Consider the following 22583-nt stretch of genomic DNA (forward strand, 5'->3'; position numbering starts at 1 on the left):
AGAACTAGATCTATCATTAACTTACTGAGGGCCTTAGCCTATTGGGAAGGCTGAAATGTAATACTCTCCCATAGAACTTGAGCCGGAAATGTACGATTTTCAAAAATTCTATTATTTTGTTCTAGCTATAATGTCTACAAGCCGACAAATGAAGTACCTCATAGAATTTCCAATATTTACATTTTAAAAAATTGGACGAGATGCACACTTAAACAAATTAAAATGTGGATGCACAAGGCAGAAGTGGCCCAACAAATCTCACATATTTGATAAAGAATTTTTAATTATGGCGGAAAGAGCTAGCTGGTTTTCCTTGTTTATACCCATCTTTTCAAGTTAGTAATGCCCATTTCTTTCTCTAGCAAATCCAGTCATCCTCCATCTTACCTGATACAAAAATGCAAAGTGTAGAAAAGGAAATCGCTATGCGGTTTAAGTCCATGATGAGTTGGTGAAGGGATACAAGATTAGTGGATAAATTTTGGGGTATGTAATATATTCTTTAAAGAAAAGGAGTCATTAGTTTTACTGTCCCTTGTCCAACAACTATTAAAGGTGATCCATTTGTCAGTGAAATGGAGTACATGTAAAGTGAATATGGTTAAGCTATGTGTCATGTTATGAGTCTACCAAGTCTACAGGACAAGAACTGGAGGGAGGGAGGTGAATTTTAGGCACTAAAAAGATAAGACAAAAGTTAGTTACCTGATTGATCCAACGAGCAAGCAATATTGGGTTTAGCAACGAGAATTGAGAAGATCTTCTAGTTTTTCAATTTCCTCCTCCTTTAGTGTTCAAAAATGTTGTTATTGGGGTTGAACATGTTGTGGGCTGACGGTTTCTCAAGAGGATTCTTCTTCATTGTGAGTTGCACTTGGCTCTGTGGATGTGCTTTAAACCTCCCATTTCGGCTACGAACTTGAGCTTTTCTATGGAGATAATTCTCCTTTGTATGGCAGGTGTGACTTCTTAGAGTATGTGCACATTCCTTCCTGGGTAAGTGGTTAGAGCACTCTAATCTTCTATTTCTTAATTTACCATTTTTTTATGGATTACCTTGAGTGCATCATCCATGAATTTTGTGGATATGGCTGGGCTGTCTATTATTTGAGAATTAAGCACAAGTTTTCTTCTGCTATCCTAAGCACAAAGTTTTGGAAAAGTCTTATTTAAAGGGGGTGAGCGTCCGTTTATAGTAGAATGCTCATTTTGTCGGATTGTGCATTAAGACCTGCAAGAAATTGGAAGATTCTTTCTTTTTCGACAAAACTCTTGGCTTACAGCATCCTCACTACATTTCATCTTAATATTATGCTAATGATCTATTCATCATAAACCTTTCATGAATTTACAGTATTCTTTTGCTGAAAATGTGGTGTATTTAGTCTTTGTTTCGTGGACAGGAGAAATATCGTAAGTCTTGGAGTACGTCAGCCAAATGGCTTTTTAGGTCTCTCTAGTGGTTGTGAGAAATATAAAGCTCCTATTGATTCATGTTGCTGGAATTCCAAAAACCAAGACATAACCACAAAATCTTTATCGTTTCGTGCATTAAAGTTGGGATTTTTTGGTTCTGGACTGTTTCCACTTGGAGGCTTAAATTTCCTCTTCCCTTTTGATATGTTCGCACAATATGTGACAATTGTTGATGGTTTCTTTCCCCTACATTTAGCTGATATGAACGATCAATGTTCTGCAGTTCCAATATTGATTGATTTGGAAGATATTTGATATTGGTCACAAGGTGTGATGAATTTTTAGAGAAGTTAGTCATTTTCCACAAAAAAAAGGAAGTGGAAGAAGAATGTTTTGGCAATAATCAGCAATGAAGGCTGATGAACTTTTCTAGTTAAGCACTGAAGGTTTTATAATAAGAAGGTTAAACAATGAAGCTGAAAAAAATAAGAATCAGAGAGCAGACTGCTCTGCTGCATGTTGAAAGGAATAAGTTCGTTCTTACTGATGCATGATCAGTTTTTTACACAAAAACATGTGCCTATTAGGAAATTTGACCTTACAATCAAGTGTAAAAATCTGGGGATCTTCTAAGGATAATGAATCAATTAAACTGGTTAATAATTAGCTCCAAGTTTGTCGACTGAATTGTCCTTTATTTGCAAAGGTATTTGTGATGTGTTACAGAGCTACTGCAACTCATATTACATTTTTTTGCGTTGTGATTTGGCATGGAGAATTGGTCTTAGATATTTGATGTTTTTGGGCTTGTCTTTGAAATCTTGAAAAGTTCTCATTAAATATTAATGATTTTAAAAACCAATATTTATATTGAACAAAATAAATAAAATAATTAAACTAAAAAATATTTTAAGATAATTTGAATTATTAGTTTAATTTTTTTTAAAATATTTAATATAATTAATCTTTTGTTCTTATGTATTTTTGTCATTTAAATATTTATTATTAATTTTATTAGATAGTTAACCAAATATAATATCATATTTTATATTGAAAACATTTTTTTTTAAACTTTTATCAAACACTATGCTGGGTACATTTTAAAATTGTTTTTTACTAAAAGCAAATTTTCACAGCACTTTCAGTAGCTTACAGCACAAGTATTTGCACAAGCCAGGCAAAACAGAGTCTAGTATTCTTTGGTTGTCTCGTGTGCTATAGTGGCTCAGTCTGACAATAAGCATGGGAATGATTGGCTGATCTACATTGTTCTGCAGGTGGAAGATGTCGTTTCTCGTGCTGCTGATGGGACTTCTGCAGTACAAGATGTGGATTTTTCCTCTTTGCGTTCCCAGTTAGGTCCTTTGTCTGCGGTTAGTGTTGCTTTGCCAACTTCCCACAATTTTTGTTTATTTTTAATTTTAGAAATTTTAATCTTTTTCTTCTTATGCCAGATTCTTCTCTGCATTGACGTTGCTGCCACTTCTGCAAAATCAGCTAAAATGTCCGAACAACTTTTGGATCAGGCAATCATCTATATTTGAAATTTGAAGTTCTTGTTTGATGCGTTTTTAGTTGTCACATTTTCTTCCTTTCTGGTTGGTGCTGTCTCAATTTGTTAGTATTTTTTTTATAATCTGCAAAATGATGTTTTACTGTCATAATACACAGTCAAAATATATATAGCTCTTGCTCACCTACAAGTCTATTCTCATCCTTATTAGTTCAACTGAATTAGTGCAACTTGTCTTTTATAATCAATTTGATTTTGTCCTCATAACAAAGCCAATCCATAACCTGCAAAAAGGAAACGACTTTGATTTTCATTTTCGGTGGATGATGATCTTACTGATTTCTTGAGGTATTTTCCAAGCAATCCGATTATTTTAAGTGCGTCTTTATAGGCTTTCGGTGTATACATATATACGTACACAAAGATGTGGAGTTCCTTCGGCTTTCTTGTGCAAACTCTTTTTAGGGGCTTGTCATTACACTATGCATTGACCTTTATAATATGCAGGCTCAAGTTATGTTATCTGAAATATATCCAGGAGGTTCTCCAAAGGCAGGTTCTACTTACTGGGATCAGATTCATGAAGTCGGAATTATTTCTGTTTCACGTCGAATCCTTAAGTGCTTGCATGAGTTGCTAGAACAGGTATAATTGCAAGCTCTCATTTTGCTATACTTGTTCAAGGATTTTACAATATTAACTAAACTTGATGTCTATTCCACCTCTTATGCTCATTGTCTTTGTCATATATTCATTTTCCCCACATCCCTCTCTTGATAAAAGAAGAATATTAGTTGAAGAAGAAAGAGAGTACAATCTAGAGAAAGGTAAGGCATTCTCAATAAAGAAAAAAACAAAGAATGCAAAACTAAAGAAAATAACATTAGTGCAAATTCACCTCACAACCCCTTTGAAATAAGGGATCATTTTTGTTAGAAGGAGAAATGTATTATGAAGCCCAACCTGGGTGTGGGTAAGATATCCTCCATAGATCAGACTGAACTGGTGGAAACTGAAGGTGGCAAAATATCTGGACTGAAGATTAGATTGGTATCACTTTGGTCCAGACAGACGGGACTGAAATGGATCGAATTGACCAAGATTTTAATTTTTTAAAAATATACATTAATTGCTACTAGCATCTTCACTAACAACATCGACTTCTTTATGTTAATGGAATATATTCTGATTTTTTTAAAAATATATTCTTATATATACATATATAAGTAATTCATTTATATCTCAAAAAAAGTTTTGTTTAACTGGACCAGGTCAGTGTCTTTGGTCCCTAATCTCCTGAGCTGAATATGGTCTAGTCCAGTCTGGTCCAGGTTCGCTCACCCCTATCAACTACTGCCTAGCGATTGCAAATATAATATCAACATTTGGAAGTAGGACTTGAATTCTCTCCCCAAAAGAACTCAAAGTGGGGATGAGGATGAACTTAAATAGAAAAAAGTCGTAGAATTGTGTATATTCAAACTAATATAAAGTTAGAACTTATCCTTATTTGCAAAAATGGCTTTAGTGCTTTTTACGGGAATCAAACTCTTTGTGATATATAGTGATAAACATTATCCACAGAAGTTAGATCAGAACATTATCAAACTCTCAGCTGTTTGAAATCCATCTCCCAAACTCTTATTGATCTAAAAGAAAAAAATAATCAATACAATATCTCAATATGTGAATAATAATCATAAATAGTCTATTTAATAATTATGTTAAGTTCCCTTCTATGTAGGTACCAAAATATAGCAAAAATAGAAAATTTAAAAAACCTAAAAGATAGAAAAATAAGTTAAAGTAGAAAGAATTGGGAAAATACTTGGCAATAGGAAATTAGATCTTGCTATTTCCTTTTATTGTAAAATTTTCTGAGACTATGAAAGGAAATTAAATCCTCCTATTCTTTTTGGTATAGAAGTACCAAAACGTTTGTTTTCCTTTATTGTTTCTGCATCATATATTTTATTATTCAAATATGTTCATTTTAGAATCTTCCTGTTTTGCGTCATCGTTACTCTTTCTATCCTTAGATCCTGATGGTTCTTTTTCCTAGCAATATGTAGTCATTTATACAATTACAACATTTGAGTTCCTTCTGTTACCATTTTGAATTTCTTGGAAGTGGGAATTAAGATTTCATGGGGGTGGAGTGGGAATATAATTTCTAAATTGAGAAATAGGAACTAATTTCTCACCTCCAAGGAACTCAAGGTAGGGGTAGTGATAACTTAAATATAAGAAATCGTATAATTAAACATTAATTAGATCTGGGAATTAATTTGGAATTGAATAAGAAATGAATTATCAGGGTTGTCAGTGTTCAATTTGGGTTTATGTTATGTGTTTGACATGCTCGACAGGAAGGTTTTTCCTGCTTATTGATCCTGCTGCATTATCCATTCTTCAGGATAACCCTCCTGCTCTTCAGGCCATTTTGTCTGGTGAAATCATTGTTCCATCTGCTAAGGAGTCTCAACGGCAGGGACAAAGGGAGCGTGCTCTTGCAATGCTTCATCAGATGATTGAAGATGCTCATATGGGCAAGAGACAGTTCCTAAGTGGTACTTCCTGTTGCTTTTGTATTTTTTAGGTTCTAAATTGGAATCACTTGCTATTCTTGTGCTGTACTGGTAAAATTTGGTTTGAGTGGTTTTAATGTATCATTATCTTCTTAAATCTTAGGGAAGCTTCATAATCTAGCAAGAGCTATTGCTGATGAAGAAACAGAGATAAATTTTATTAAAGGGGAAGGCTCCTACACGGATCAAAAAGTTGTATCAAATATTGACAAAGATGGCATTCTTGGGCTTGGGCTAAAGGCTATCAAACAGACAGCATTAACTTCAGTTGCTGGAGATACAAGCATGCAGTCTGTTGTTTATGATATGAGAGATACTGGGAAGAGATTGTTTAGTCCATTAAGCACAAAACCAACAACATACCTATCACAGTTTATTCTCCACATAGCTGCAATTGGTGACATTGTAGATGGAACAGATACAACCCATGATTTCAACTTTTTCTCACTTGTATATGAGTGGCCCAAAGATGTAAGAATCTTATTGCCTGTGCTTAAGGTGCTCTTTGATACTTCAGAGCAGGAGATTCTTTTTTTGGTTTATCTTTTCCTTGAAGGCATTTCTTGCCTAATTCCATTGGAATAAATTAGTAATCTTCTGATCTAATAAGGACGAATTAATTGGGGAATGCACTTACCAGAGAATCACTTACATTTTACTGTTGTTTATTGCAGCTTTTAACTCGTTTGGTCTTTGATCGAGGCAGCACCGATGCAGCTGGGAAGATAGCTGAAATTATGTCTGCTGATTTTGTCCATGAAGTGATATCAGCCTGTGTACCACCGGTTTATCCTCCACGGTCTGGTAATGGATGGGCCTGCATTCCAGTCACTCCTACCTGTTCTCGTAGTTGCTCAGAAAATAAAGTGCTCTCCCCTTCAAAAGAAGCTAAGCCTAATTGTTACACCCGCTCCTCAGCAACTCCTGGGGTGCCTTTGTACCCACTACAGCTGGATATAGTTAAGCATTTGGTTAAAATATCACCAGTAAGAGCTGTCTTAGCTTGTGTTTTTGGGAGCACTATATTATACAGTGGTAGTGACTCTACTATATCCAGCTCATTGAACGATGAATTATTTCATGCACCTGATGCTGACAGGTTGTTTTATGAGTTTGCGCTTGATCAATCTGAGAGGTAAGATAAGTGGTATGGAGAACTGAAGTGAATGTTTACCCGAAGATATCTAAACATAGCATCTTTTTACAGGTTCCCAACTTTGAATCGATGGATACAAATGCAAACAAATCTTCACAGAGTTTCTGAGTTTGCTGTTACAGCTAAACAAAAAGAGGATGAAGGAATGGTTGAGCCTGAACCAAGAGCTGCAATTAAGAGATTTCGTGAGCATGACAGTGACTCTGAGTCAGAAGAAGATAAAATTGTTGACAGCAGTAACATTCCAATAACCTTGACAGACGGTCAAGATAGTGCATTTCCTGACCCTTGGCATGGTTCTGCAACTGATATTGCTGAAAGTGACTCTCGGGTATTCCTTTCTTTTGATTGGGAAAATGAAGACCCTTGTGAGAAAGCTGTGGAGAGGTATTGGTGTTGTTTACTTCTTTTTGAATTCATTGATTTGATGATGTTCTTGTACATCTGCTTTCTAGTGCCTTCCGACGTGCGTTTCATTAGTTTGTATACATAGTTTCATACTTGGTATATTATGGACGCATTTGTAGGGCATCAAGAGAAGGTTGAAGTTAAATTATTCATAAAATCCTAATTAGTATTAGATTTCTAAATAATAGGAGGTGGAAGTTCAATTAAACATGAAATTCTACTTATTAGATTTCTAAATAGTATATGATTTTCCATTATTATTGAATTTCTAAATAGTATAAGATTTTATATTAGTATTACATTTCTAAATAGTATAAAATTTTCTACATTTTAGTAGAATATTTCTAAATAAACTTAGATTTCTAATTAAATTAAGATCTTTAAATTAAAATTATAATTTCTATTTAAAGGGATATGCTTGTTATTGATAAAAATAAATCAGAATTTATCTTAAATTATGATATTGTAGCTCTCTTTAACGAAGTTTAAGGTAGTAGATCTCTTTTGATGAGTTATAATTTATTTCTACAAAATAGGTCACTCTCATGATAAGATCAAGGGTATTAACCCTTTGTTAGAAGACAACTTTATTGTTAATCGTCTGATGACTCGATCCTTAACTAGAGAGCATAACAATTTGGTATTAGAACTAGATACCATGAGCGAGCAAGGATTGCTCGAGGAAATGAAAAATCTGATAGCTGAATCAGAGGTCTAAATGGATGCTAAGCTGCAATAACTATCTTAGTAGATGGAGACTTTTTTTAAGATAGCTGCACAGTCATACAGTAGGGATTTTGAGGGTGGAACAGAAGCCGACAACAGTCACATAGTCCAATCTAGTCTTGTTGACAATCGGTTGGAATCGCGAACTGTAAATATAAAGCTAGAAAGTTGAGGAATTATCCCACGCAACACCAAGTTGGACTTCCCTACCTACGACGGGACATAAGATCCTTTGATATAACTCTATTGATGCGAGCAATTTTTTACTAATCAGCAGACCGCTGCATTCGATAAGGTTAATCTAGCAGCTTTTCGCATGTTAGGAGAAGCCCAACTTTGGTACTGTTGCTATAGCAAGATGAGCTACATATAATATAAAAACATTCATGGCGTATTGTACCCTACGGTCTGGATCACCTGTGCAAAACAACCTATTGAGTGTGGTCAACCTTAAGCAAATGGGCTCGGTTGAGGAGTGTCAACGATAGTTTTAAAGGCTGTTGGCCCAAGTCATTACGGTACACTATGATAAGAAAGTCAGTTTATTCACATTAGGACTGATCGATTCTCTCCGTTTAGAGGTCAAGATGCAATCACCCACCATTCTTGTGCACGCAATGAGTATGGACAATGGTTTTGAAAGGAAACAACAGTTGTGGGTTATGCCCAACCACAATTATAATGACCATTCTCAACCATGACCACATCTAAAAACTCAGTTCAAAAAACACCGACTTCATAGGATACCAATGTTACGACATAATCTGGTAACGCTTCATCCCGTTTATAAAGATACTAATAAGGACAAAGATGATAGAAAAGAGTCTGTGTTATAATTGTGATGAGCCGTTTGTTTTAGGTCACCAATGTAAATAATTGTTCTGACTCGAGATTAAACACAACACTGGTTCTGAGCAACAAAAAAGACCAACGAGCCTATTGTATCCACATTTCAAGTTTGAAAACAAACTTGAAGATTAAGGGGAGAGTAATGATATGAACGCATTTGTTGGGCATTAATAGGAGGTCGATGTTCAATTAAACATGAAATTCTAATTAGTAATAGATTTCTTAATAATAAGAGATTGAAGTTCAATTAAATATGAAATCTTAATTAGTATTGGATTTCTAAATAACATATGATTTTCTATTAGTTTTGGATTTCTAAATAGTGAACATGAAATCCTAATTAGTATTGGATTTTTAAATAGTATTGAATTTCAAAATAATATAGAATTTTTAATATTTTAGTAGAGTATTCTTTATTAGACTTAGATTTCTAATTATATTATGATTTTTAAATAAAAATGATAATATCTATTTAAAGGGTTATGTTTGTTATTAATAAAAATAAGTTATAATTTATCTTAAACTATGAGATTAGAACTCTCTCTCATGAGGTTTAAGGTCGCAACTCGCTTTTGATGAGATGTAATTTATTTTCACAAAATAGGTCACTCTCATAATAAAAATAAGGGTGTTAACCCTTTATTAGAAAACGACTTTATTGTTAATTGTCCGATGACTTGATTCTTGAATAGGGAACATAACATGATACGTTTTCGCTGTTGATGAATAGAAACAAAACTAAAAAATCTGCTCATTTTGATAGACAATAACATGATACTATTGGGTTTTGCCTTTATAAAAAGGTATAATGTGCATCTAGTTATAAGACAAAACTGTATAAGGTCTATCAACTTCTCCCCTCTGAAAAGAGCATAAAGTCCCTCTCTTTCTCCCTACCCTCCCCTTGACTCTCTCTCTCCCTCCCTCTCTCTCTCTCTATATATATATATCTTTCCGTTGTACTATCCCAAAAATCTACAAAGAGATCATTTCAATTACGGTTGTTCATTCACTATTTGGTGGTCTATCACTCTAATAGAAAAGCTCTTAAGTTACATCTTGGTTATTGTTCGCTTAAATCTTTAATCATCACAAAAGTTGTTCCCAAGAAATTCTTTCTCCACTAGCAACCTACAACAAATGGACTAGGGACACCTCCACAAATAGTTAAAGCATTACAAGTATCATTATTAGATTCTTTTAAAGCTTCCTAATGAAGGACCATCCCAAGCAACAAAAGACTTCAGACTCACCTATTGGTGGAAGAGTAAATGTTTGATATCATTTGTACTCTGGTTGTAAGTTTTCTTTTTGTTTTTCCTTTTCCAACAGGATGAGGTGACACCAAAAATCTAGATAGGAGAGGTGAAATCTCCTGTAAAGTGGTAGAATGACATATCACCTTATTTTCTATTCGTTTTTAAGGTGCTAGAGTTTGATTGGTCTAGAGGAGGTGGCAACCATATTTTGAAAGAGAGAAGGATTTGAGAGAACTATGTTGTGGGAGGATCTTGAGTGTGTTGCGAGAAATGAGAGCTTCCTTGGCTCAACAAGGAGATTTCAATGGTCTTTGTTGATTTTGGGAGGTCTTCCAGGAATATCATCATAACTTGCATAGAGAATTCAGGGACTTGGTGAATTGTTGGCCTTGTTAATCATTCTCTTAATGGTAGCTAATGGACTTGGTCCAACCCTAGAAAGAATTCAATTTTTTTAAAATATAAAATATGATATTGTTAAGAATGGTTTTTTGTTTTTGTTATATATTTTCTATTAAATATTAGAATCATATATATATATATATAGGTTTTTTAGAACAGAAATAGAAATTTATAATAAATTATAATTTATCTTTATACCGTTTAATCTAATTTACTCTCTTTTTAACACTTCCTCTCAAGTTAAAGAGTAGATGTTGTCTATTCCCAACTTGCCAATAGGAGATTGGAATGTTAGATTGCTTAAGTCTTTAGTTACACATTTACCAATTAAGAAATGGTAGACATGTATGAGGTTCATATTCGGCTGTTGTAAAATTTTCTTTGATAAAATGCTTATCAATCTCGATGTGTTCGATCCGATCGTGTTGCACCAGATTGTGTGAGATGTTTATAGTTGACTTGTTATGACAATATAGGTAGATTAGGTTTTTTCACTTGATTCTAAAGTCTTTTAAATTTATTTTCATCCATATTAGTTCATGTACCCTTTGTGTCACTGTTCGGAATTCTGATTTAGTACTTGACTTTGCAACTATTTTTTGTTTTTTATTTCTTCAGGTAAGTAGATTGTCTTTAAGAACAGTATAGTAGTCTGTACTAGATTTTCTGTGTACAACTCTTCATGCATAATCTCTATCAGTATAGGCTTTTAGGAGCAAGTTGTCATTCTTCTTGAACATAATTCTTTTTTTTTTGGTTATCTTTTTAGGTATTATAGTACTTTATAGACTTCTTGTAGGTGCACTTTTCTCGGATTATGTATGAATTGAATTATGACACCTACTGCATAGGCGATGTTTGGTTTCATATGGGATAAGTAGATCGATATTCAAACTAATTTCTAATATATTTCTTCTTTTACTGGTTTTTTTTTCTCTGCTATTCCTAATTCATGATTAGAATTAATGAAAATGATAGCTGGTTTGCATTCTAGCTTGTCAGTGTCTTTTAGCAGATCATGAATATATTTCTGTTAAGAAATATAAATCCCAAAATTAGAGTGGATAAGTTCAATTTTCAGAAAATAGCTCAACTTGCCTAGTTTTGTGATTTCGAATTTTTTTGCCAGACACTTGTCATAATGTCAGTTCTTCATTTTTATCGTTTTCTGTTATGATAATGTCATCAATGTACACTTGGAGAGCTGTAACTTCTTCTATCTCTGAGTGTTTGCTGAATAGAGTGTGATCTCCTTGAGTCTGCTTAAATTCTAAATCTATTATTACCTTTGTGAACTTACCAAACTATGCTCTTGCCGATTGTTTTAGTCCGTATAATGCTTCTTTAGTTTACATGCCTTATTTGGTATTTTTTTGTCAAAATTTCGTGGGATATCTATCTAGATTTCTGTTTCTAGATTTCCATGAAAAATGACATTTTTTACATTAAATTATGGTGGTCATTCAATCTTGGCCTTGAAGGCAGTGAGATTGGTAGGTGGTTTTTCTTCCTGTTGGTTAGCCATATGAAACTGATTAGAGAGTTTTTGGTGTCTGATTTTTTTTAATACTACAAAAGGTTCACCGAAGAATGCCTTTGCTATCTATTCCTCAAGTTGAGTTCTCATGGTGACTCACATCCTTTGATTTCTAACGACGCTTAGAATCTCGTGAGATCAGGGTTGATCTATCAATGAAGCGAGGTTCTAGCATAACCCTTCTCCAATTTCTTCCTTTGTTATAATGAAAATTACCTCATTGAGTGATGATATTTTCTCTATTCCCAAAATCTAAATTCATACTTGATTGTATTCAAGATTTAGTCATGCCAAAAATTAATAACGATCTTTTTCTATAAATTTCTTAAATCTGGTTTCATCTTTTACAGTAATTTATGGTCATGCTGTGGTACTAATCAGTTCCTGCCACTAGTTATTATAAATTTGGATATTTATTTACTGATTTGTTTATTTGTTTGGCGGACCATGTCTTGACCATTAGGTTATAAAGTTGTGTGGCATCATTCACTCTAGAGTAGGTTTTGTTTATTGTATTCCACAATGGTTTAATTGTGTGGCAGGAACATCTCTGTCTTGCTTATTTTTAGGTCCATGGAGTTCCATTGCCATGCCATAATTATAAAATCCTCTTTGTTTTACGCATCAAATGTGGACTCTCCGGATTGGGGTTCGGAATCTAAGAGATGGCTAGATTTACCATTACCTTTGAAGGTGGTCTTGATTAATTGGGATCAATTTAAATAATCTTTGTTCTTAGAATCATAAGCTAGCTGGATTAACTGAAATTCGCTGATAGAATATTTCGTGTGGGGAATATATTCTTCTAATATTTTGGGATGTTACTTCCGACATCTTTTGGTTTCCGGCAATTAAGACCGATTGAAATAGCGGCTGATTAGAGCTTGGAAACAGAGATAACAAGTCACTAAAAACCGAGCAGAATAGTGCTATGAAAAAATAGATCTACGCAAAAGCAGAGAGGAACTTTGCGCAAAACAGAGTGGAACTGAACATGGAAACAGAGCAGAGCATAATTATGCCAAAACAGAGTTGATGTGTGCACAAAAATTTATCAGAACAGAGCTTGGAAATAGTGTAGATCTGTATGTGGAAACAGAGCAAACTTGTACACCGAAACAAGGCAGAAAGAGAGCACAAATCAGAGCACTTACGGTTGGAGCAGAGCACATGGGAGAGGAACAAAACAGAGCAGGTGTGCAGTAGGTAAGGTGCGCAAAAACAGAGCCGAAACAGAGTAGTGATGATTGAAACAGGGCTCGCAAAACAGAGCAATGGCAGGCTGAGAATAGATCTTGCAAGACAGAGTGGCATGGCTAATTGTTCTGGCTTAAACAGAGATGTTTTTCAGGCTTTTGTTTTATTTAGGTTGGCTATGAAGGGCGAATCTAGGTTTAGGTTTCTTTGGAAAAACTCTAGGGTGTCCTTAACCTAGAGCTTTGATATCATGTTAAAAATGATTCTTTTTTGTGTATTCTATTGAATATTGTAGCCCTAAATATACATATTTTTTTGATAGAAGAAAAAAATTGTAATAAATAAAAAAGGGTTTAATTTTGCCTTATACTCTTTAATCTAATTTATCATCTCTTTAACAAATATTGAAAGCACTAATTGGTGCAAGCCATATATAAAAACTTTAAGATTCTATCAGGAGTCAATCAAGTCCCCTATAATCCTCACAAGAATGGAGGAGATGACCTTTGATACAAACAATTAGAGTTTGAAACCAAGAATATTTGAATTTATTAAAAGACCGTTTTATGTTCTCAAAAGCTTTTTCTTTCCTTTCTTTCCATATGACTCAAAGAATTGCCAAATGGATAAGGCTAGGACTCTTGTTTTAACTCTTACCTAAACGAATGCTCTTTCAAGCCCAAACCTCATCTTTTATTGAACTAGCCATAGTCCAATTCCCTCTAAGAGGCTGCGAGCGAAACACTATCATGGGTAGGAGAAAGAACATCATAGGAGAAGATGGACTAGTTCTATTACTCTTTCACATAAATAACATCCATTTGCATGATCTTGTTTCTTATGATCAAGTTACTTTTAATGAGGATACATCCATGCGCCGCCTCCCATGCAAAGAAGGCAATGTGAAGTTTTTGAAAATAATACCATTAGCCATCAAATGAATGTAGTGGGACTTAACTTAGAATATTCCGTTCTAATTGAATTTCTACCACAATTCATCCAATATCAAAGGGTCCCCTTGGAATAGATATTGGAACAAAGCAACATATTCGTCAACTTCTCAAGCATGTAAGTTTCTAGCCAACTCAATAGGCCATGTTTCATTCCCCTCCAAGTTGGAAATGGAAGTCACTGTAGCTTCCTTGTTATGTGCCAAAGAAAAGATATTAGAGAAGTGATGCCTTAAAATACCATTCCCCATCCAACCAAAACGTCACTCTATGGCTGATAATATGATCTTCCAAGCTGCAACTTCTTGGAACTTATTTCTTCCCATGCCACTTTTCTTCCATAGGCTGACTCTGCAAGATCTAGATGAAGGTCAAGTAAACAACCCCTTATTATTAGTGCTAAACTTGGCTTTGATCACTCGTCTCCACAATCTTAACCCTTTCCTTCATGAATATTTGGAGGCACTTCTCTTGTAAGGCTCTATTCATCTCAATCATTGACCTAATACCAAGACCGCGCTTATGGATGGTTCCTTGCCTAATTTCCATTCAGCAAGATGAAAGTTCTATTTGTCATCCACATCACCTTAGAGGAATTTGAATTGAGTAGCTTCCAATTGTCTTGCCACACTCACATGAATAGTAAGGATAAATAAAAGATAGATCGGTAATTTGGAAAGTGTACTCTTAATAAGAGTTAGCCTTTCCCCTTTAGACTGATAGTTTCTCTGCCAATCTTAGAACGTGCAACTTTCTCAAGAATTAATAATATTTCTTTTAAGTTCTAGTTTTGAAGTCTTGTATTTGAATTTGTTTAAAAAGATGTCTTGATGCAGGGCGAGTTGCGAGGTAACTAACTTGTCCCGCGAAAATTTCAAAAAGAGAATGAATTTAGCTTAGAAACAGAGGAATAAAAGTAGAGATCAAGGTGAATAAATATAGAGAGAAATAAACTGAGTAAGATAGGTTGGATAGAACAATAATAGTAAGAATGAATACAAAAGAGAGGGAACAAGGAATAACTCCTAAGAAAGAAATTTTTAGTTCGTCATTATCTTTTTTCTTTGTTGGTAGTTACTAAGTTTATACTCTAAAAATTTAGCTCCTGTAATTTTTAAAGTCTACCTAAAAAGAAACTGAGTTGTTATTTTTAAGTTACAATATTTAAGTTGTAATATTTAAAAATATTTTCTCAAAGAAACAGAGTTACTATAATTATCTAGATAATCCAAGTAAATCTAAAATACAAAATAATCATAATAATTGCAAAAATGTTTCTGGTAGAAAATTTATTTCAAATTAAAAACTTCTTGTGCAACATCATCTTGCCTTAGGTCACCTTGGATCACCCCCATGATGGCCTTGATCTCCATGGTTTAAAGTGGTTGGCCACCCCAGTCTACTTTGAAAACAAATGGCTTAAGGTAGCAAGGTTCAAAGATTTGGCTTGTTCTTGGTGGGTGGAGTTAAATATGTTAGGCTTCGCAAGCTTCACAGTTTCCAAGAAGGTTGCTTTTGTTAAAAGAAGCTTATGGCCCAAAGTATGGATGTTAGAGACAAAGAAGGTGTTGTATGATTAAAAAGTTAGCTTTGATGTTGAGGAGCTTTGTAGGACAAATATCTACCTATTGTCTCTTGGAGGCAAGAGGAGAGAGAAGACAATTAGCTAAGTTGGATATGCTCATGGGATGCTTATGGGGGAGATTGCTTTTGCCCAATGTTGTAAAATTTTTTGGATTAGAGAAAGGAAAATGGAAACACTAAATTCTTTTGTAAGATAATCAATTATCATCACAAGAAATTTCATGGATAAACTTCTTGAGAGTGGGACTAAATTTGGAATTGAAAATGATTGGAGAGAAGCGATTAAAGGATTCTACAGGAACCTGTATTTGGATGAGTCATGGATACCAAATGCGGATGATCTTGAGTTCGCTTTGATTGGGCATTAGGAGAGTTTGGTGATTGAGTATCTTCATTGAGGTAGAGATCTATGCAAATTTGTTGAGTTGTAATAGGTATGAAGTTCCTAAACTTGATGGTTTGTCTTTGGTTTTCTCGGAGTGGTGCTGGGATTTTATGGTTTGAGATGTCATGAAGATGTTTGAAGAATGTGACGAGGTTGGTAAGTCTATGGCTTCTCAAAGTTCCATATTACTATCTTGATCTCTAAGGTGGTGATCATAGTGGATAAGGATTTCAGACTTGTACCTTTGTGGTTTACATCTACAAGCCTTAGATAAGGTTTCGGTAAAAATAATTAGTAGTGTTTTCTCTTGTGCTTGGGAAAGCCAACATGTTTTGGTGGTGAATCACCAGATCTTCATATTGCACTTATTTTGCATGAGTTAATGACTTTCATTATTAGATTTGAGGGAAGAGGATTTTTTTTAGACTAGACATTAAGAAAGCTTATGATGACATCTTTTGGTCCTTTATGTTGTACTTGCTTAGGAGGATTTGTCTTGGTCCTAGATAGTACAAGTGCATAGAAAGAATGTTATGTATATTATGGAGCGAAAGGATTCTATATGTACGTAACTCTTAGTATAGAAAAAGAAACCACCCTGGAATTAATAACACGACTATTTAACTATTATATCTTTACATACTAAATTACATACATAATCTTCTAACAAATCGTAGTTAAATATGAAAGAATAAACTCATATCAATAGTAAGTCTATTGGGACAAGTTCCTAAATAAGCTAAATAACTAAATAATACATAAATATTTCCATTACATAGATATTTTTAGTGTTGAAAATATGTCCACTTTCGGATTTTCTTTTTCTATATCCGTTGTTTTGAGACTTTTGTATCCTCTTAACTTTCGGAGGATCTAGGGAACCTTATATATGTTTTTCTTTGTTTTAGCAATGTGTAAAATGCCTTTTGTATTTTGGCGGCATTTTCTTGGTGGCTTGATTGTACGATTACCTTTTTTTTTTCCTTCTAAAAATGAGAAACAAAGGTTCAATATGGGTTTTTCATGTAGATGCCTTCATTTAGGTTGTAAAGCAATTGACAGCCTTCATCTATGTTGATGTGCTTCGTTTCTCTTTTCTTATTTTCTTGTTTTTTTGTTTTCTTTTCCTTCTTGCATGGGGTTGCATTATCTTCTCTACTCTTTTACTTTGTTTTTCTCTTTTAGCGAAAAAAGAATTTACAATCACTATTGCTTTTCAGATTGATTGGTGAAGGGAAACTAATGGATGCCCTTGCACTTTCTGATCGGTTTCTACGGAATGGAGCCTCAGATCGATTACTTCAGATTCTCATTGAGCGTGGAGAAGAAATCCATTCAGTTTCTGGGCCATCTCAAGGTTATAGTGGCCACAACATCTGGAGCAATAGTTGGCAGTATTGCCTGCGCTTGAAGGATAAGCAGTTAGCAGCTAGACTTGCTCTCAAGTATGTCAATCATATTTTTCCCTATATTTTGAAATAATTGAATGGTGGAATTTATTTATTTTTAAGTACAATCTTATGTTTCAAATAAATCATGCACTACGGGGTTCGTGAAACAAGTGAAGATGTTGTAGCCGAACGATAAAAGGAAGCATATGAAGAGAATCCACAGTTAATAGGGTCTAGAAAAATTCCTTTCGGACTGTACTTAGGTAAACAGTGGTATTTATCATCCTCCCTTTCCATACAAGATAGAAAAGATATAGTTTTTTTTCAATACCCAGCCAGATGACCACAGGATCATTGGTCTCTAAGATTGACCTGCCAGCTATGTTGGTTTGGCTATTAGTTCTATTATTAAAAAAGGAGTCAACTTTCTGACTTTCAAAAGATTGATGGAATTCACGAACTTTTGGTTGTCTTTTTTTGTTGAAGTGCTATACTGGTGGTTGTTTGTTTGTATGTCAAGATATATGATTACAGTTCATAGTTACTTATCTTTTAAACTACCTAAGCATTTTCACTTCTATCATTTTTAAAATGTTTTACTTTAGGTCTTCTTGGAAGTAGTTTAGAATTAAAGTTTATTTGTGAACAACTTGAAATGTAAAACTTAAATTTTACAAATGAGTTCCATAATTTTTGTGAAACTCAGTTGTTACGATACAAACTTAAATCTTTTTATGGAAAAAAGAAGGAAGCGAAGACCTTTTCAATAAACTCATAATGAAACTGAGATACTTTAGGATATTACATTAAGGTGGTTTCTTGTATATAGCAACATATTCTTCTCATTTTGTGATTTTGTTTGTCCATTATAATTGAAAAACAATTCATTTCACCCTTTTTCAAATTCTTATTTTCTATGTTTGCAAGGCCGAAGAAGAATCATGCAATCACTTGTTACTTTATTGTCCTATGGTCTACAAAATTTAGGAGTACGTGCATGAGATTATGGGAATGAAGTGGGTCATTGCGGGTAGTGTTAGCAAGGAGTTGTGGGCGTGGGCTGGTTTATGTAAAAAGAAAAAAGATTTATTTCTTATTCCGTTTTCAATTATGTGGGTTGTTTGAAGAGAGAGGAATGTTAGGGTTTATATTGATTGCTTGTTGAACTCTGTGAATTGCGTAAAAGTAGGATACTCTAAATTTGAGGGTCCAAAAGTTTTATAAAATGTTCTTGGTGGAAAAAAATGTGAATGAAAGATCCCACTGAATTGAATTGGGTCCATGAATCTAAAAAATAGTGAGAATTCTTGATCTCTTTCAATATTTCTCTCAATTCGAAAATTCAGGATTTGAATTGATGTCCTTCCATTGATTCGTCCTAAATTGTATTAATTTTTCCTAAAGATTTCATTTCAATTGGAATTTAGTTATCCACCATGTATGAGAATCCCCGCTAAGCATTCATGGCTTAATGGTTAAAGTGCCCAACTCATGATTGGCGAATTCGTAGGTTCAATTCCTATTGGATTTGAAGATATTGAAACTGACATTGTAAATATTAGAGATAGATAGTTTTATAATTTTGGTTCTATTTTGATTGGTCATGATATAGTAGATTGGAAAGATATTGGGACTGTCATGGATCACCTGTTCGACTTGTAATTTTGTGTTTTCGAGTGGTATCCCTTGTTACCTTTGTGCATAATAATACTAATTTTCTTTTATTTCAAAAAATTGTTTGCTAATGTTTCTGCCAGTTTCAACTTATCATTCCCAAGTTTTTTAATAATGGAAAACCCTTATGACATTTAGCAGTAAATACCCGATTTTGTATTGATTCCTTGGCTTTTTTGGCTCTATATTTATTTTTGTAGGAAAATCTCTCAATATTCTCTCTTAATATTAGGAAATCAATCTTTATAAAAATTTGAGATACCAATTAGAGAATCCCATGGATCCAAGATTTGATTTGGTTTTATTTGTTGTAGGTAGCTTCCTATTACTTCTCATTGTAATAACCATATAGACCCATGTATATACTCATTTTCAATATACAAGAAATACACCCATGTATACACTCCTTTGGTCTTCATTGCTGTTTATGTTCTTATTTTTCTATTAACAAAAAGGAAAAACAAAGTTTGCAGCATCGTTTCCCTCACCTTAGCCTCTGTCCTATTGCTGGTGTGTTCCTCAACTCAGATGTCTGTCCCTTGAAGCCGCCCCAGCATGCATCCGGCTAGCACATGGATGCTCTCTCTATGTGTACTTGGGGACGCCAAAGCTGGCCCCAATGCATTGTCTCCTTTGCTCATTGTTTCTTTTAGCATTCATTGCTGCATAGTTTTCATTAACCTTCAAAGTTGGCTTCCTTAGTGGACTTGAGAGCTGTTCACAACCTTAGTCATTAGGATCCTTGCTGAAAGTCCTTATAAGATGAACCTTGATGTACCATGTTAGAGAAGATGTTAGAAATGGCAAAGATGAGATTGTTTTTCAACATCACTAGCCAAACCGCGGAACTTCTCATCAATCATCCAATAGGAGAGAGCTCCAAAATATTTAGAGATGGAGACAACACGAAGAATTATCTTAAGTCATCCCAATTTATTCGAATCTATCTATAGGAAAAGAAAAAAATACTTAGTCATATCCTAGGGATAGGACCGAAGGAAGGAGATCCAAGATTTTAATGCATGGGAGAAGCATATTCAATTATCATTTTATAATTATGGACATCAATAGAATTCTAAGATAAATTACACTTGGTTTTGTTCGTGGCTGGAGAAAGTTGGGATGTTGTTTGATAGCTGTATTCAAAGGCTTGTGATGCAACACAAGCGTATGAGATTGAAATCAAATCTAGTATGATAAAATAAGATAGGAAAACTGTTATCGGGGACGCAAATCTAGTAATGAGCTTGTGAGAATAACTTGACCATTATCAGTGTATTAGAACTAAGTGCATAAAATATATTGGAATTTTAAGAAAATTGTAAAGCAATTGAGTTTATGATTTTCTTGTAAGTGTTTTTTCTAATAGAAAAAGAAGTATTATTAAGGAGAGAAAGATAACAATATAACCAGGGAGAATAACACATCGTCCTATAATCTGCATTTGGAAGGATTGGGCAAATATAGACAGCAACCAAATGGCAAAAACAAAAACAAAAAGAAGAAAGGTCATTGCCCTTAGACCTACGAGGCTACTGCAACCCAATTCTTGTAGAGCATAGACAATGATATCAAAGAACTGCTCATGAGCCTTCACCTATAATGCAGCCGAAAAAGTTATCCAATCCCATGAATTCTAAATAGACCAGAAATAGTCATTAAAAATCTTCCGTTTCCTTTCAAGCCATGAAATCCATGGTCCAAGCCAAAATAGCCCATCTCCAATAGGTTTGACCACCCTTCACAATATATCTCTCTGTGGAAGAATGAATTGTTGTATCTATTATTGAATAAAAAGACCTTATATATACATAGTTTTGGAGTAATAAAAGGAAATTTACTATTAATTATATATGTGGGTATTTTGCTAATACACTATCTATACTAATTTTATAAAATATACGCTTTTTAGCACTCCTTTTCAAGTTGGTGAATAGACATTGTCCATTCCTAACTTGACAATGACAATGATTATCTGGAACCTTGGATGATGTATGTCCTTAGTTAACACATATGTAAATTGAGAGTTGCTAGGCATGTAAGATGTATATATGAGACGATTATCTAGTTTTTATTTGATAAATGCTTGTCAACTGCGATATGCTTGGTTCTGTTGTGTTGTAATGGATTTTGAGTAATGTTGATTGTTGATTTGTTGTCACAATAAAGCCTTGTTGGACCATCCCATTTAGTCTTTAGGTCTTCCAAAATCTTTTTTGACCAATGTAGCTTCCATATTTCTTGTGTCATTATCCAAAATTCTAATTCTGCACTAAACTTTGCTTCCAAATTTTGCTTTTTACTTTTCTATGTGACTAGATTCCTTTAATAACGATGCAATAGCTAGTGGTAGTTCTTTTGTTTACTATCGATCCCACATAATCTCTGTCAGTGTACGCTTCGAGAAGTAAGCTATTGTTTTCTTCTTTTGAACATGATACCTTTCTCTGGTGCCCCCTTGAAGTAGTTTAGCTCAATATACAGGCTGTAAATGCATTTCTTTAAGGTTGTGCATAAATTGATTTATTATAATCACTGCATAGACAATATCTGCTCTTGTGTGTAACAAGTATACCGGATCTTCTAGCCAGCCTCTAGTTCATCTCTTTATTAACTTTATGTCGTGCTCAGCTAGTCCCAGTTTATGGTTGGGATTAATCAATGTGTTAGCTGATTTGCAGGTCAACTTACTTATGTCCTACAATAGATCATTAAGATACTTCAGCTAGGAGATGAGAATACCAATTTTTGAGCGAGCTACTTCTATTCCAATGAAGTATTCTAACTTTTTTCAATTTTTTAATATCAAATTCTTTGGCTAGACATTGTTTGAGAACCAATCTCTTTTTTTCATCACAACCTGTTACAGTAATATTATCAATATACAGCAAGAGAGCTGTAACTTCTATTGAGTCTGAGTGCTTGATAAACAGGGTGCCGTCTCCCTGCCTACTTGTGCTCCATTATCAATATCTCTACAAATCTTCCAAACCATGCTCTCGGTTACTTGAGTCCACAGGGTCCTTTTTTAGTCTATACACTTTCTTTGCTCTTGCCTTTTTGGTAAATCTTGGAGGAATTTTCATATAGATTTCTTCTAGGTCTCTATGCAGAAAGAGATTGTTTATATCAAATTGTTGTAATTATCAGTTAAAGTTGGCAACTAAGGGTAGTAGGATTCGCATTATATTTGTCTTCACAACTGGTGTGAAAGTTTCCTAGTAGTCTATTCAATAAGTTTAGGTACATCTTTTAGCCACTAGTCTTGCTTTATATTTCTCTATGGTCTCATCTGCCTTGTATTTTATAGTAAACACCAAGTTACATCCCACAGGTCTCTTTCTCTTGGACAAGTCTACCACTTTCCATGTCAATTTTTTTTTTCAGTACTTGCATTTTAACATTCATGTCATTTTTCATTTCTCATAGGAAATGTCTAAGACAATTTATTAGGAATAGACACTATATGTAGACTTATGAGAAATTTTTGTGATATGAAGAATACAAGTCAAATGATACAAAGTTTGAAATCGAGTAAAGTGGATGTT

At 34.1% G+C, this 22583-nt stretch overlaps 1 protein-coding gene across 2 annotated transcripts in view; it reads left to right on the forward strand.

Moving 5' to 3' along the window:
- Nucleotides 1-22583, forward strand: part of LOC110806630 (zinc finger FYVE domain protein) — an 83931-nt gene that overhangs the window by 34009 nt on the left and 27339 nt on the right. Inside the window, exons 10-17 of one of the 2 annotated variants that reach the window (XM_088207173.1) lie at nt 2694-2789; nt 2871-2942; nt 3437-3574; nt 5346-5499; nt 5621-5988; nt 6192-6652; nt 6725-7060; nt 17191-17415. In XM_088207173.1, coding sequence (XP_088063299.1) covers nt 2694-2789; nt 2871-2942; nt 3437-3574; nt 5346-5499; nt 5621-5988; nt 6192-6652; nt 6725-7060; nt 17191-17415 — 1850 coding nt within the window. The remainder of the gene's footprint in view (nt 1-2693; nt 2790-2870; nt 2943-3436; nt 3575-5345; nt 5500-5620; nt 5989-6191; nt 6653-6724; nt 7061-17190; nt 17416-22583) is intronic. The other variant, XM_088207174.1, reaches the window with a different exon arrangement.

The sequence above is a fragment of the Carica papaya genome, chromosome 7 (genome assembly GCF_054855325.1).
Source record: "Carica papaya isolate Zhongbai chromosome 7, ASM5485532v1, whole genome shotgun sequence".
NCBI lineage: Eukaryota > Viridiplantae > Streptophyta > Magnoliopsida > Brassicales > Caricaceae > Carica > Carica papaya.